The sequence below is a fragment of the Pogonomyrmex barbatus genome, unplaced genomic scaffold (genome assembly GCF_055798465.1).
Source record: "Pogonomyrmex barbatus isolate J1 unplaced genomic scaffold, ASM5579846v1 scaffold3, whole genome shotgun sequence".
Lineage (NCBI taxonomy): Eukaryota > Metazoa > Arthropoda > Insecta > Hymenoptera > Formicidae > Pogonomyrmex > Pogonomyrmex barbatus.
The window spans coordinates 12,742,303-12,756,485 of NW_028297127.1; the positions used below are offsets into that span (position 1 = coordinate 12,742,303).

The 14,183-nt window shown below is 41.4% G+C and overlaps 1 protein-coding gene across 1 annotated transcript in view; it reads left to right on the top strand.

Moving 5' to 3' along the window:
* The first annotated feature begins 959 nt into the window (after positions 1-959).
* LOC105422484 (tyrosine-protein kinase-like otk) overlaps positions 960-14,183 on the top strand; it is a 44,832-nt gene continuing 31,608 nt past the window's right edge. The window contains exons 1-2 of the mRNA XM_011631863.3: positions 960-1,219; positions 9,971-10,273. Coding sequence (XP_011630165.2) covers positions 1,177-1,219; positions 9,971-10,273 — 346 coding nt within the window. The 5' untranslated portion in view covers positions 960-1,176. The remainder of the gene's footprint in view (positions 1,220-9,970; positions 10,274-14,183) is intronic.

Consider the following 14,183-nt stretch of genomic DNA (forward strand, 5'->3'; position numbering starts at 1 on the left):
TAATTAAAAAATACAATTTTTAATTTAATTAAAAAATAACAAATCGGAATCAGTATTGTTATTTCGTTTCATAATGTACACATGGGTTTTATTTTCATTTCTCTTATTACTTTTAAATTAAATTGTACTTCACCTCTTCAAACGTTCATTGCACTATTAATCATAAAAGCATTTGTTAGAGGTATGTATATTGTATGTGTGTGAGCGTCAAAGTGTATTGAACTCGAGTCCATGAGTTCGCTAAGCTCAAATGACTATGCGAATCAGTCATCTTTTCTTACAGGATATTATCTTGTCATTCTCATCTTTTTATTAAAAGAAATAAATTACAAGTGGTGTTGAAGTCGTGTCCATATTGCCGACAAATTTATTATTAAGATTTAACATTAGTTTAACATCAAGAATTGCAAATCTTGTAAGAATTAAAATCTTTTCAAGGATTATAAATCTAATGATTACCATCAAAATAGGCGATAAAACTTGAAGGTATCTTTTGTATATATTTGTATTATCTAGCAAGAGAGTTCAATTTAATTTAATTTATTATTTCAAAGAGTACATTCTACAAATCTAATAATTCTCAAAACACAAGAAAGAAGAGCTATTCCTATATATTATCTTTATCTCACGTATTATGTATATGTATATATTATCTATTTAAAAAATTATTTATCTTATCTTATCTTAGCGCAAATCGTTCCATTTTCAGATAAATTTATTTACAAAATAAAGCTACGAATAAAAGAGAAAGAAAACGTGAAATAGTAAAAGTAAGCAGAGATTTATCATAAAATCCATCCTTAATAATTATTTATCACCACCTTATATTATTTATCTTATCTCATCGACGATAATACTGTTGACCGACACGTTGCGTCCTCTGGCGGCGACGCGGTCAGTCGCCTTGACCGGCGACGCAACCGAGCGACGTTCAGGGGTCGCCTCGAGTCGGCGTGGAACTCGTTGCCGCAGTATCGCGCGTCTCTTTGCGCCGGTTGCTTCTCGTTCGATCTCGTCTCGTGTGCGCGTCCCTTGTCAAAGTTACCGCGGAACAGCCGTGAGGATGATCGCGACGTGAACCTCGCCACGCGATCACGGAGTGCTTCTCTTTTCCTCTCTCGACCACGAAAACAGATTGTGTACAACATTGTTACGGTTTGCTCCGCGCGATCCAGGATGCGGCGCGTCGCGGCTCTGCTGGCCCTACTCGTCTGCATGTGTAAGTACCGTACCGAGTGGAGTATAGCGCGTACCCAGAGCTCTTCCCTCCCTTACCGCCCCTACCCGCCGCGGGATCTGTCTGCGTCCCCGTCGTCGGGGTGAATCACGCGGAGGGAAGAGAGAGCCGATCGAAGTTTCCGTAACGGCGCATCCCCCTCCCTCCCCCGCGGGAGATCCCGATCGTCTCGCGATCTCGACTCGCTCTCCGACCGGTTGCCCCGCACCGCGGTCTCTTTCCCCCTCCTCCCCCCCGTTTCCTTTTCTAGCCGCCGACGATGTAATTACGGCTAATTGAGTTCGAATCGCGCGCGCCTCGGCCGGTCGGACGATTTCGACCGAGGAAAAAGAAAGACGAAAGGGAGAATAATAAATCGCAGCTCTGTTTCGTGGCGAGGCCATGGACCAACCCTTCTTCACTCCCATGCGGTCCTCCTGCGAGCGAAGAATTTTACTGTGGTGCTATTGATTCAGGGAGATATCGGGCTCGGACTTGTGTATGCGATTTGAAGTTACGCGATCGGATATATCGCGAACGCGGAGAGGGTATTATTCCGTGCGCGAAGAATCGCGAGGATATCTCGCGAATGCATCGGCGCGATAGGGTAAGCACGATACGTTACGCCGAGAGCATTGTTACACGCTCGTTGCACGCTGTTATTTCGCGATAAAAATCGCGTAACTCGCCGGGTAAAATATTTCGTCGTTACCGGTTAATCGCTTAAGCGCGTGCGGTTAACCATCTCGAGGGATGCATAAAAAGATTTCGGAAATGTCCTGCGAGATCTACTCGCGTGTGCCGAGAGGGATCACTCTTTTGTATATGTGTTTAATTATTTTCGCTCGTATTTATGCCTCTTGCATGTGTGTTGAAAAAGATTATTCGTAGATTGTTTTACGTAGATTACGTAGATTACGCGAGTATTGCGTATTGACGATTTGCACTTTATACTTAAGAATTATTTCTAAGGCCCTGCGCACAATAGAGAAAATATTAGGAATAAATATTAAATTATGAAAATAAAAATTAGAAACATAAAAATTAAATGTGCGCAATGCACTTGTGCCCATTGTGCGTGACGTTTAATCTTGATTTCTAATTTTGATTTCTTCAAGATTTAATATTTATTCCTGCTTCTAATATTTTCTTCATTGTGAGCAAGGCCTAACACGGCGCATAGAATCGCGTGATGCTAACACGTTGCTTGCAAGTGATTTCGAGAGCTTGTTATATTCTGTACAATAAAAATGACAAATCCTTCCTGACTTAACGACTCTTCGCACATTTGTATGCTGTTCTTCTCTCGAACTTCTGCCGATCGAACTCGTGAGCGGGATGAGAAATTACTTCAAACATAATATTCTTCGTAGCGTATTTATTAAAAATCTGTTAACCGATTGTCAGCCATCACGCTCTATTTAATCATCTCAAATATCACGCCGACTTTCAAAAAAAGATGAAAAAAGAAAAGAAACAGAAATGAAAGGAAAATTACTACTCTTTTTCGTTATATTATTTTTTTCCCTGCAACGCAAATTGAAGAGTTGCGAGAGGAAAAAAAAAAGAGATACCCTTTCGTCTAAATCGGAGCTGGCCAATTTGCGCCCTGCTCGCGGGTCCTCCCTCGGTTCTCACGAGGACTCGACGGCGAGATGAGATCCAAGTGGTGAGGAAAGGATGCTGCCACTCTCCACCATGACGGTGGCTCTCCTCTCAAAGAGGAGGAACCGGTTCGATAGCCGTGCACACCTACACGAGAAACGACGAGTGTACGCAGACTCGGCGCACGTCGGGGTGACGGGGAACGAGAGAAAGAGATGGAGGGAAGGGGGGAGGTAGTTGCCGTGCGGTATTACGTAGGTATATACATCTGTACCCAATATCGGCCACCACCGGGGTTTGGGGAAAGGGGGACGGGGATGCGCGCCGATGTATGAGATAACCCTCGAGTGCGCCATGGTGCCCCGTAGTTTCTACCCTTTGGTGGATACCACCTCCCCATCCCTCTTCTTCCCTTTACCTTTCTCTCCGCTCTTTCACTCGTCCCGTCCCCAGCTGCACCACTCACCGGCACCACTTGGCCATTCATCTTGGTCCGGTGCTCCTAATTACACGTCTCGAGTTACGGACGAGAACTGGGACCGCGGGAGTTCGGGAGACGTCCCGTGCCTCTCTGAAAAGAAGACGGGGGCACGGCCGGAGCACGCGGCCCCCCGCGTCGCCCGCTCGCGCGATCCTCGTCCTCGTCTCGTTCCCGTCGATGACTTGGGAGGTTCGGGCCCTCTTTCGTTCTCTCTCTCTCTCTCTCTCTCTCTCTCTCTCTCTCTCTCTCTCTCTCTTTCCGTCTCCGTTTCTCGCCAACTCGTCTTTCTTCCATCTCCCCCGCGAACGACGGCTTTTTTACACCGGTCGCCACTAAGGGTCCTTTGTACTCCGACCGGCGCGCGCGTTTATTTTATACGCCGAATGTTATTCAGCGCGCCGCGCGATTACTCGCGGTGCGTTTCACGTCCTCCTCCCGCTCGCGGGTTATTAGCCAACTCGTACTCGCTCGCCTCGCTTCGTTCTTTCTCTTCTCGCTCAGACGTTGCGTGACGTAGTGTAGTGTACGCGTGTCTCGCTGCGGGAAACGCGAGAGAAAGAGAGAGACAGAGAGAAAGAAAAAGAGAGAAATCATATTAGCCCTTTGATCCCTCGGGCTGAGCCGTTGAAACGGCACGGGAAAGAAACAAAGAGAGAAAGAGGGGCTAATAAAGACGCGGGTGGCGCGTAACACATATAAAAACCCGAAGCCGACGTTCTTTTTTTGGAAACGCCAGCCGCGACACGCGCACGTACGCTCGGACGTGTTACTGTTCTTACGACTGCAGTTGCGACGTGGATGTGCCTTTAACATACGCGTACAACTGCAATTCAATTATCCCCGAGTATCTCATCATCTTGCATTCTTTACATTTCTCATTTGATCTCAAATAATTTGCAATACTTTTAAAATGACAGAAACAACGAGAAATACGCTTAAAGGTTTTAAAAAAAGTTATGAAAAAGATTATATAAAGGAGCATAGTATATAAGTTAACGCAGGATCTCAGTCCTGTAAACAATATTTGTCACAAATAATAATAATAATATTAAGAAAGTATGTAGAACTATGTAAATATTAAGAAATAATATTAAGAAAATGTTTTGACTTTAGATTATCTTTAGTTATTGTTTTTTAGTTAGTGTTATAACTTTAAATTATAAAATCAAAATTATTATATTAATTATAAAATCAAATGAGAAATACGTATCATTTATTAATAAGCGTCAATAAAATGAATAAAATAAAACTAAAAATTACATTAAAGTAAAATTACATTACAAAAACAAAAATGTTTTGTTTTGTTTGAATTGAGATAGAAAAATCAGCAGCAAAGGAGGATGTTGCACAGACGCGGATAATGAATTACACATGAGCGTCCGATAGCGCGAATTCGATATATCTCATATCGATGTTATCTGAACGATATTACACTCGTTAGATATATGTCGATGATTTTCTCAGAAACAAAAACTTTATCCGGCATCCGTCCTGTTGTTTTCGTTGATACGGTATCGTAAAATATGCTTTCTACCGTTGGAGATACACCGAAATTCTGACTCGTTCTGCGGAAGCACGCCTCTCTCGTCTCTCCCCGGCTCTCTTTTCCTCATTTTCGTCTCGTTTCCCCGTTCTCGTTCGGGTCGATTGTGGGCCCACCGACGGCTCAAAGCGCGTAAAACGCCTCGTCGCGGGCGCAGGCGTTTGATGACCTCCGCGATAGAAACTCGGGGAAGCGCGGATAATATATTTCGAGAAGCGAGCAAAGGGGAGAGCGAGGCGTCCAATAGACGACAGCGGAGTTCTTTGAAATCCGTTCGCTCATATTGTCATTATGCATACTCCGAAAATGGCATACTTCGCAACTCGTATCGGATCGTCTCTCCTCTTTTCCTTTCCCTCGTCGAGTGGATTCCCCCCTTTGACTCGTTCCCGTGAATGGGAATCGCGAGCAGATCTGGCTTTCCTCTCTTTCTCGTGTGTTTTTTCTTCCGTCAAGCACCACTGCGTAGCACAGTTGTGGCACTTTGCAGCGTTGTAACTTTGTTTTCGATCGCTCTCGCCATGTTCGTTTGACCAGCAGGGAGTCGAATAAGCGGGTAGAAAGATTGCGATATCTTGTAACTGAAGCTAAAACGAATATAAAAATAAAACGAATAATAAGCACGAGTATAAAATAATATTATTTAGTACTGCTAAAAAGAGCTAAAATGATGACTTTAAAAATGAACAATAATAAAGGCCGTCTCCCCTTTGAAGTATGCAATTGCTTATTTATTATACAATCTTATCTGCGAATTAAAATTAAATTCTTAATCCGCAGCGAAATGACATATTTAAGCTTCACGTAGCGAGTGTCTTGAAAATAGAAACTAACAGACAATCGCGATTATCTTCATCATTTCGAGGCGTGCATTCGTCGTCCGTCGCATTTTATTTCCTTTTCTCTCGTGTTCTTTCTGCGTGCTTCCCTAGAACGAGAGAGAGAGAGAGAGAGAGAGAGAGAGAGAGAGAGAGAGAGAGAGAGAACAAGCGAGCGAGCGATTTACCCTCGCACTTTACCCTCGCTAAAAGGGCGTCAGTGTTCGCCGGGTCTCTCGCGTCTCCTTGCCCCTCGCTTCTTTTTATCCTCCTGTATTTCCTGTTTTTTTTTTCTCTTTTTTTTTCTCTTAATAAACGCGCCTTATGTATACGCGTCCCGTCTCGGCGCAGCCTCTCTCGGGAGCAGCGGCTCTCAGAGCCGCGGAAGTATCCCGAGAGAGCGTGAACTTTTTATGGCACTCCAGAAGGACAAACTCCTTTATGACGGGGACGTCTAGAAGGCGGCACGGTGAACACAATTATTTGCGGCGTCTCATATAGAGACCAGTAACACTCGGCCACCCCCGTGCACGGCGATGATTCGTGCGCGCGGATGACGCGCGGGCGAGCGCGGAAGAATCGGCCGGGGTACGCGCGGAGGGGGGAGAGGGGGCGGGGGGAAGATAGAGGTGAATTTTTTCTTTTACACGCGTGCGCGAGTCCCGTCGTGAATGATGGTCCGCGCATAATTCATGTCCGCGTGGTTTACCGGCTGCGAACCGCGTGATAAAGTGCGCATTCTACGTGCACGCAATGAATTATGCATTCGCGTGCGTTACATATATCCGCGCTGTGTGCTGCTGGGACTCGTTCTAATTGATACGGGAAGTTTCTACTGCAGTAGGGGAGAGAAGTGCTGCAAAAGCCTTTTGGGAAATTAGGGAGGTTCGATATATAAATATCATTCTGTATTATTATTATTATTATTATTATTATTATTATTATTATTATTATTATTATTATTATTATTATTATTATTATATTCCTTTTGTTATTTTATCGCACGTGATTGCGTAAGAAGAAATTCGCCTAGGATATAATTGCGTCATATTCATGAACTTCACACGTGAGCTAGTGTCCTTAGTCCTTATCAAATGTCAAAATCCGATTTAAAATATTTATGTTGATATATACTCAATTAACGTTAGAGAGGAATGATCAACAAGTTGTATGAAAATGTATTGTGTATCAATATTGGAGTAATGCAGCAGTACTCCAGCAGTACTCCAGCAGCCTGTTTTCAGAAAGATTTATTGAAAGATCAAGTGTTATTAAAAGTCTAATTGTAGCACGGATGCACTTAAGTCAAATTGTCATTTTATCTGATTTAAACTTCTGCGCTACGGATAATTTTATGGAAATGCGAAAACTTTTCAATGGCTCCAAAAGCAATCATTCGAATTTAAAAGCTGTCGTGTACACATCCACCAGGGTCGCGTGTACACATCCGGGAAAAAGATTCCGTAGCGTAACGAGCCAAGTTCCGCTTCTACCGGTACGAACTTTCTCCCTTCTAGACCTATGACGTCTGGAAGAGGGACCGTGAGCCATGTACCACGAATAATAATCAAGGAGTGCTCCGATGAGGAGGGACTCGTGCTCGCTTGCGAAACTACTCCAGACGGCTATGAGGAAACAACCCCTTGCGCTCGCTTCGAGACGAGTTACTTTCTCTCGTCGCTTTCGATTCACCGGAAGGAGTTGTACATAGCGGAAAGACATTTTATGATTATCTCATGATACCCTTAGAGACATTAAGGAATTAAAATCAGAGATACACCGATGGTACTCTGCGAAACATTTAAATCACTTGATTAATCTCGCTCTCTCTCTCTCTCTCTCTCTCTCTCTCTCTCTCTCTCTCGATCAATTTGGAATTTTGTTATATATCGCAATATTATGATCAAAGCATATAAAAAATAAAAAATTATAAATATAAAATAAAATAAAACACAATGAGATGATATTTCACTTTTATTTAATCATCAGCTAATTATTAGTTAAAAGTATTTAACTAATGATCATTTAACTACTACTAGTTAAAAGTGTTTTATTTTTAGCCGATTAATCGCGGAACAAGGCTTTTAGTTAAGCCGACCTCTACCGTTCGTGGGACTTTGCTTTCCTCACCTTCTTTGAAGTCCGTTACGTTGCGTCAATTGCCTTACTATCCGTCGACGATTCTACGTGTAGACATCGAACGCGCACAGGCACTCAGCATCGAGCAACGTGTAGTCGAAAAATCGGGCCGCTTGTGTAAACGTTATAAAGCGGCGCGGTCGCAGCTGTCGTCGACGTGGAAAAGAGTAAGAGAAAGGAGAAGGAGATGTTTAGTTCAGGGAGGAAGCCAATCTCTCGAGAGTAGGTCGTAAAAGCGGTTGTTTACCCCTTGGGGAGATTTCACGACCGGCAACCAAGACGACTGGCATAAACGCATATTCTTTTTTTAGGATGTAACGGCGGCTCTTTCTGTCTTTCTCGCGCTTTCTTCTTCTTGCTGATAGAGATTGACATCGGGCTGCGTTCGGAGATATCACTTAACGATCGCGTTGAAAAGGCACGGTCGTGTCGTAAAGTCTGCAGCATTAGTTGAAACTCGTCCGATTTCTCGTCGTAATCAGAGGACCTAACCTAACGAGAGTGATAAGTGAAGATATTTTTAGAGAATATTTTTCTATGGTCCTTTGCATCTTTCGACGTGGTTTGAAATCAATGGCTTCTTTGACGTTTCTCGCTCCTAAATTCGACGTAAAAATGCATACTTTTAAGCGCAAATAATTATAACAATAAATTTTTTTCCACGCCTATCATTGATCACGTTTATTGCCATATATCATTTTTATAGTTACATTCATTGAGTTATATTTTTGCTTTGCATTCGAAGACTCACAAGTTCCGTTATTAAATTAAAGAAAGAGATTCTTTTGGATGTACGCACGCTTCGCTTTTCGACAGTTACGGTATTTAAAACGATAAAACACACCGCGACGGTGTGAGACTAAAGGAAATACCTGGGATCCACAATTATAGATAGGGAGAGACTGGCACCGTCCGCGTGAAGATAAATAAAAGAGCTAGGGGTGCTAGGGGTGTTCCGCTTCCTGATAGATTTATGACCATGCATTCTGATTCCCAGCGCATACAGTGTGACCGTTAAATCATATAGCGTTCAGGATCACCAAGGGACATTTGTTACTAGTTGGAATAAATTATACGCCGAACGTTAGAGAATATACCTATTATTATACTTTAAATTGATACCCAGCAAGACGGCGCGCCGCAATAACGTTCAACCGCTAGATTTAAAGCGGGCGCGATAGAAGCGAGTAAATTACGATTCGAACGCATCAGCACGAGTGTCGCGTGTTCATCGATTTGTTTTGAATATTGGAAACTACCGATGCGATGGGAAGTCAAGAGAGAGGCGCGGCAAATCTTGCAGCCGCGGTAATCCCAGAAATATGAGCTCGAGGTGGATTAGTACAAACGCGATATATAATACTTCGCGATCGCGACCGCGACCACGGATTAATTATTTCCAAACATTTCCACAGCGGCCGCGGCGGCGGCGGCGGCGGCGGCGGCGGCGTTGTACAAACGAGAGATCGATGTTCGACGAGAAACGGCGAACGGGTGCAGTCGGCGTACGGTGCAACGTACACACAACGTGTTGCCGACCGGCGACCGCGGTGCGGAGAAACGCATCGATCGATTTTCACCCCGGTAACAGAGGATTTAATCCATGGCCGATGCGGCCACTGTATGTAAAACCCGCGCAACTCTCGCCGCACGTGGACCGCCGCGAATCACGGACCTACGTGTGTCATACTGTACATTTATACCGGCCATCTAGTCTTTTTTCTCGTTTTCCCTTTTTCACTTCACAGCCGGCGCACACTTGACGAATAGAAATACCGCTTGAACGCGCGATTCGCTCGCGTTGCGGGCATTTTCCTCTCGCGCCCGCGCACTCGACGTCGCCCGTTTCGGTTCGACTGTCTCTTTGTACCTCTTACGATCGCTCGACGAATTGGTACATATGTACAGCCCTTTCGGGTTTCAGGAGCGACGATATATGGTTCAATTATCGCAATATCCACTCTGTTCAAATTTATTTTTTTCTTCTAAAATTATATTCTTATTTTAATTTTTACTTTGAAGAAATCTTTTTTTTTTTTTATATATATATAACGACGACAAAATGTAACGATGATTCCTGGCCGATTTTTAATATTTGCGATTTAATATTTAACGATTGAATAATATCTAATAATTGTTAACAAGATCGGTACTTTTTTTTTTCACAGCGGCACCTGTTCTCGGTGAAGATGGCGATCTTTACTTTTCGGTGAGTCCCGCGGAACACTCGGTCGTCGAAGGACGTCCGGTTCGCTTGAGATGCGAGGCTCAGCCGACTTCGCATGTTAAATACTCGTGGAAGATAGATGGACAGCCGCTTGCCCCCAGCCCACGAAGACATCAGGTCGAGGGTGATCTTTATATCACCCGGGTCAATCGAATCTTGGACAGCGGGAATTTCGTTTGCGTGGCCACACACGAGGAAACTGGCTATTCGATCGAGAGCTCGCCCGTCAAGATCAACATTCAATGTAAGTCTTATTATCGGCATCATCTTAATGTACGTTTATGATTCGTAATTATATACTATTTGTTTTTAATTTTATGATATATTTTTGAATCCATATTTCAATAATTTTACTCCGATATATTACGATATTGTGCGTAACGTAGAGCAAATTTAAAATTTGACATCGTCGCACTCACGTTGTCATTAGTTTTCATATATTTCATCACTGTCGCCACTAATTCGTATATATAACTGATATTTGTACAATGTGTTAGACAGATATTTATTTGCGCAAATTTACTATACAATATATAGAATATCATGAGCGAGTAACGGTGCTTATCTTAATTATGTGTTATGATGGGAAAATATATAAATTTATTAAAACTTATCTCTCAGTGAAAATAATCCGCTGTAGAAAATAATGCGCTAATTAATAAACCCTAAATACATATTGAAATATTTCTTCCGACATGTAATATTCGAATTAGCTTTAGGTTTCGTTTTTTATAATCCTTACATGATTTTTGTCAAAAAATTAAGATAAAATACTCGAAATAAAATTTTATAAAAATGAATATGATTATATTATAATAAATGATTAATTTTGATAAAAAATAAATAATATATAAAATAAATCACTTAGTCACTTTATCGTTGTTGCCTCGTTATCGATACTTCTCAAGCTTCTTTCTCTTCTCAGAAGCTGTTCATTATATTCGTTTATAATACAACATTTGTGAGAACACGGTTAATTATAACTGCGCATACTAATTACTAGAATAGGATAATCACGTAGTACTTTGTACGAGATTCTCGTTAAATTGCACTCGACGCGTGTTTCACTGTTGTCACAAATTTTAAAATTGTGAAAAAATATAAAGCTCTATGGTTTGCTCAGCACTCAGGTCGGATAAATTAATACAATGAAACCTCAAACAGTATATTTCGAATGCGCGCAAATTTTCAATGAAAAATACATTGTATTGTTAACAAACGCGATCGATATCATGATTTTTTTTTTAAACGATGGCTGCTTATTGAAGCAAATATTTAATACGATTTATTTATTTAGAGTAGAAATTTCCTAACCATTTACACTTTGGCGATTTGTGTATAATTCCATGCTCACAATCTGAAATTAATAAATAAATAATCCTTAAATTAATCCTTATAAGCGTGAAATGTAAAGCGCGAATCTCTGACGAGCGTAATTAAAGAAGTTGTTTTAACTAACTCATCGGTTCGAATTTCATTGTGCAAATAATAGCGCGGCGATTTTGCGACGCTATGTTTCACCGCAAAACCAATAAGTCTCGTCATCAAAAGATATTTAATGTACATGAAATATATATATAATCCGCGCGCGTTGAATATTCTGTTTTTTTTTCTTTTTATTATAATTAATTTATTATAATTAATTATCATTATACGATCGACTCTTTCTTATTATTTCAAATAATAATAATAAATTCGATTTGTCGACTCGTACGTTATTCTACATACGTCAATCTCAAAACGTGTAAGCGAATTACAGTTTAATTAAAAATTTTTAACGCGAGTATATGTAAGCATCGCTAAGATGAACGTAATAATAAAATTTCTCATTTCCCATTATTCTTATTCCAACTTTAAATCTCACAAAATATTTATTTTAATTACTAGCCATTGCTTTGATACACTCATGAAAATTCATGGAACAGATAGTAATTAACTCCATATTTTAACGTTTATACTCGTGCTTATAATCTTGAGATAGCTATCTGTTATCTTTTACTTGTCGCGACCGCATTTCGTGAGATAGTAAAAAGAGACGATATGCAGACAGGTATCATTCGTTACCTGTTTACTCGAGTCACGCCATGTGAATAACAACATAGTATATTTGCCTTGCGTACGAAACTATATTGTGTACAAACGAACATCAAAATCATAGAGTAATCTTGATCCTTATAAAATATTCAACATACGAAATAAAGTAGGCCAAATAATCTAGCTACGTTTCTCTTAATTTTCATAAACGTTCTTACGTACGAATCGTTCTTACGTACTTTATACAGAGAGAATAGATTTGCTGACAAATCTAAAAATTTAATTACGTAAATTTGAAAATAATTTTGTTTGGACCATCAAAATTATTATACAGGACGCTTAAGCATGATGATAATATTAAAAATTTAATAATAATAATAATAAAAATTTTTGATGTTTTAGCAACCAATTTAAACGTCGTACATAATAATTTTGAAGGTCCAACAAAATTATTATTTTCAGATTATTTGTATCTGTACCTAAATTTTTGGATTTGTTAGTAAAACTGTTTTTTCTGTGTACGTTTCATTAAAAATTTGTCAGCATTTTGCAATGAAAATATTATTATTACCTCTACGTGTTAGACGTTGCAGTTACGTTCGTTCAAATTAATCCAATGCAGCTGGGCTCATATCTAATGCCGTTTGACTGTCGAACGTTGAATTAGCAAAACTTTATTATCGGATGTCTCGGACGAACGTTAATGTGTCTTTATTACTTATTCGTGCGTACGTTATGCTACCGTCCGTGCGGAAACGCACGAGTTAAACGTTCCTCTTGAGAGTTTCCTAGGGCTAGGCGAAAATCGGTGGGTTGCATAGTGGGTTGCGTATGGACCTCATAAAGTATACATTCGCTATTCAGCGATGCGACTGCACCCGTCCGATAAACCGATATAATCCGTCAAGCCGGCACCGGTTGCTTAGTCAACAAAGGGACGGGAAGCGGTGGTGAACCTCGTCATCGCCTAGGGGATGAGAGAGAGAGAGAGAGAGAGGGGGGGGGACTCATACCATCGAAGCGGCATCATCATCGCCACGTCGCAATTTTTAATCGTCCCGTCTCCGCAAAAGCATAGATCAAACGCCTCGTGTGCAGAAATTACACGGGCCGAACAAAGTGAAACAGAGACGCAAGGGAAGGAGACGGGATCCAGCGGGGGAAAGAGGGGAGATCGGTAGGGGAGTTCTCTCCGCGAGGGTATGAGCCTCGGGAGGAAGGCAGAAATCGATTCGTGATGGTTCGACCTCCCCCGTACCCTTTCCAATTATTCGCCCGCGCGACATTAATTAAGCAAGATAATTTGCCCTCGAATTGCGCGCTGCCCGATATGACGTCCGCTGCAACGTCGCCGTCCTCGCGTTCACATTTTAATGATTCGCGTAAGAGTACACCCGAGGTTCCGCTCTCTAGCTAGAAATATAATTCTGCGGATGTTGAGAGAGGGGGAGAGAGAGAGAGAGAGAGAGAGAGAGGGTGGGGGAGGGTGAAGGGGAAGAAAGAGGAAGAGAGTCGGCGGAATTAAGTGGAAAGCGTTTACGTGTACGCTAAGTCGTCTGTCTATGTAGACATTTTTATGCGCATCAGAAAAGCACGAGGTGAGAAGATGAAGAGACTTAAAAAGAAAATAAGAAAAAAAAAAATCCATAAAACGGAGATACGTCGTCGGCGCGCGAGGATGAATGAGTAATGAAGAACTTTGCAAGAAGGTATATATTATTAGATCACGAGCGCTAAAGAGGAAGAGGGCGATCGGACAGAAGAGACGAAAAACAAAAGGAAGGGAAATGGGTGCGGAGGCGTCGTGAGCGTAACGGTAGCAAACTGATTATCGTGTATCGTTTCGTAATTATTATTACACGCAGTTGACAAGCTGCCGGTGACGATGTAAAGTGTATCAGGCAGACGCGAGTGCATTTAGCGTACGCTTAATATCGCCGATTTCATTTTAGTAATTGCAATAAACATGGCTGCGATAACGGCGACGTCGTGTTTCCGCTTTTTCTTGCTTTATATTATATACATATATATATATATATATATATATATATATATATATATATATACACATACATTATTCGTTAAAAACCCCGTTGATTAGATGAAATTCTCAAAGCAAG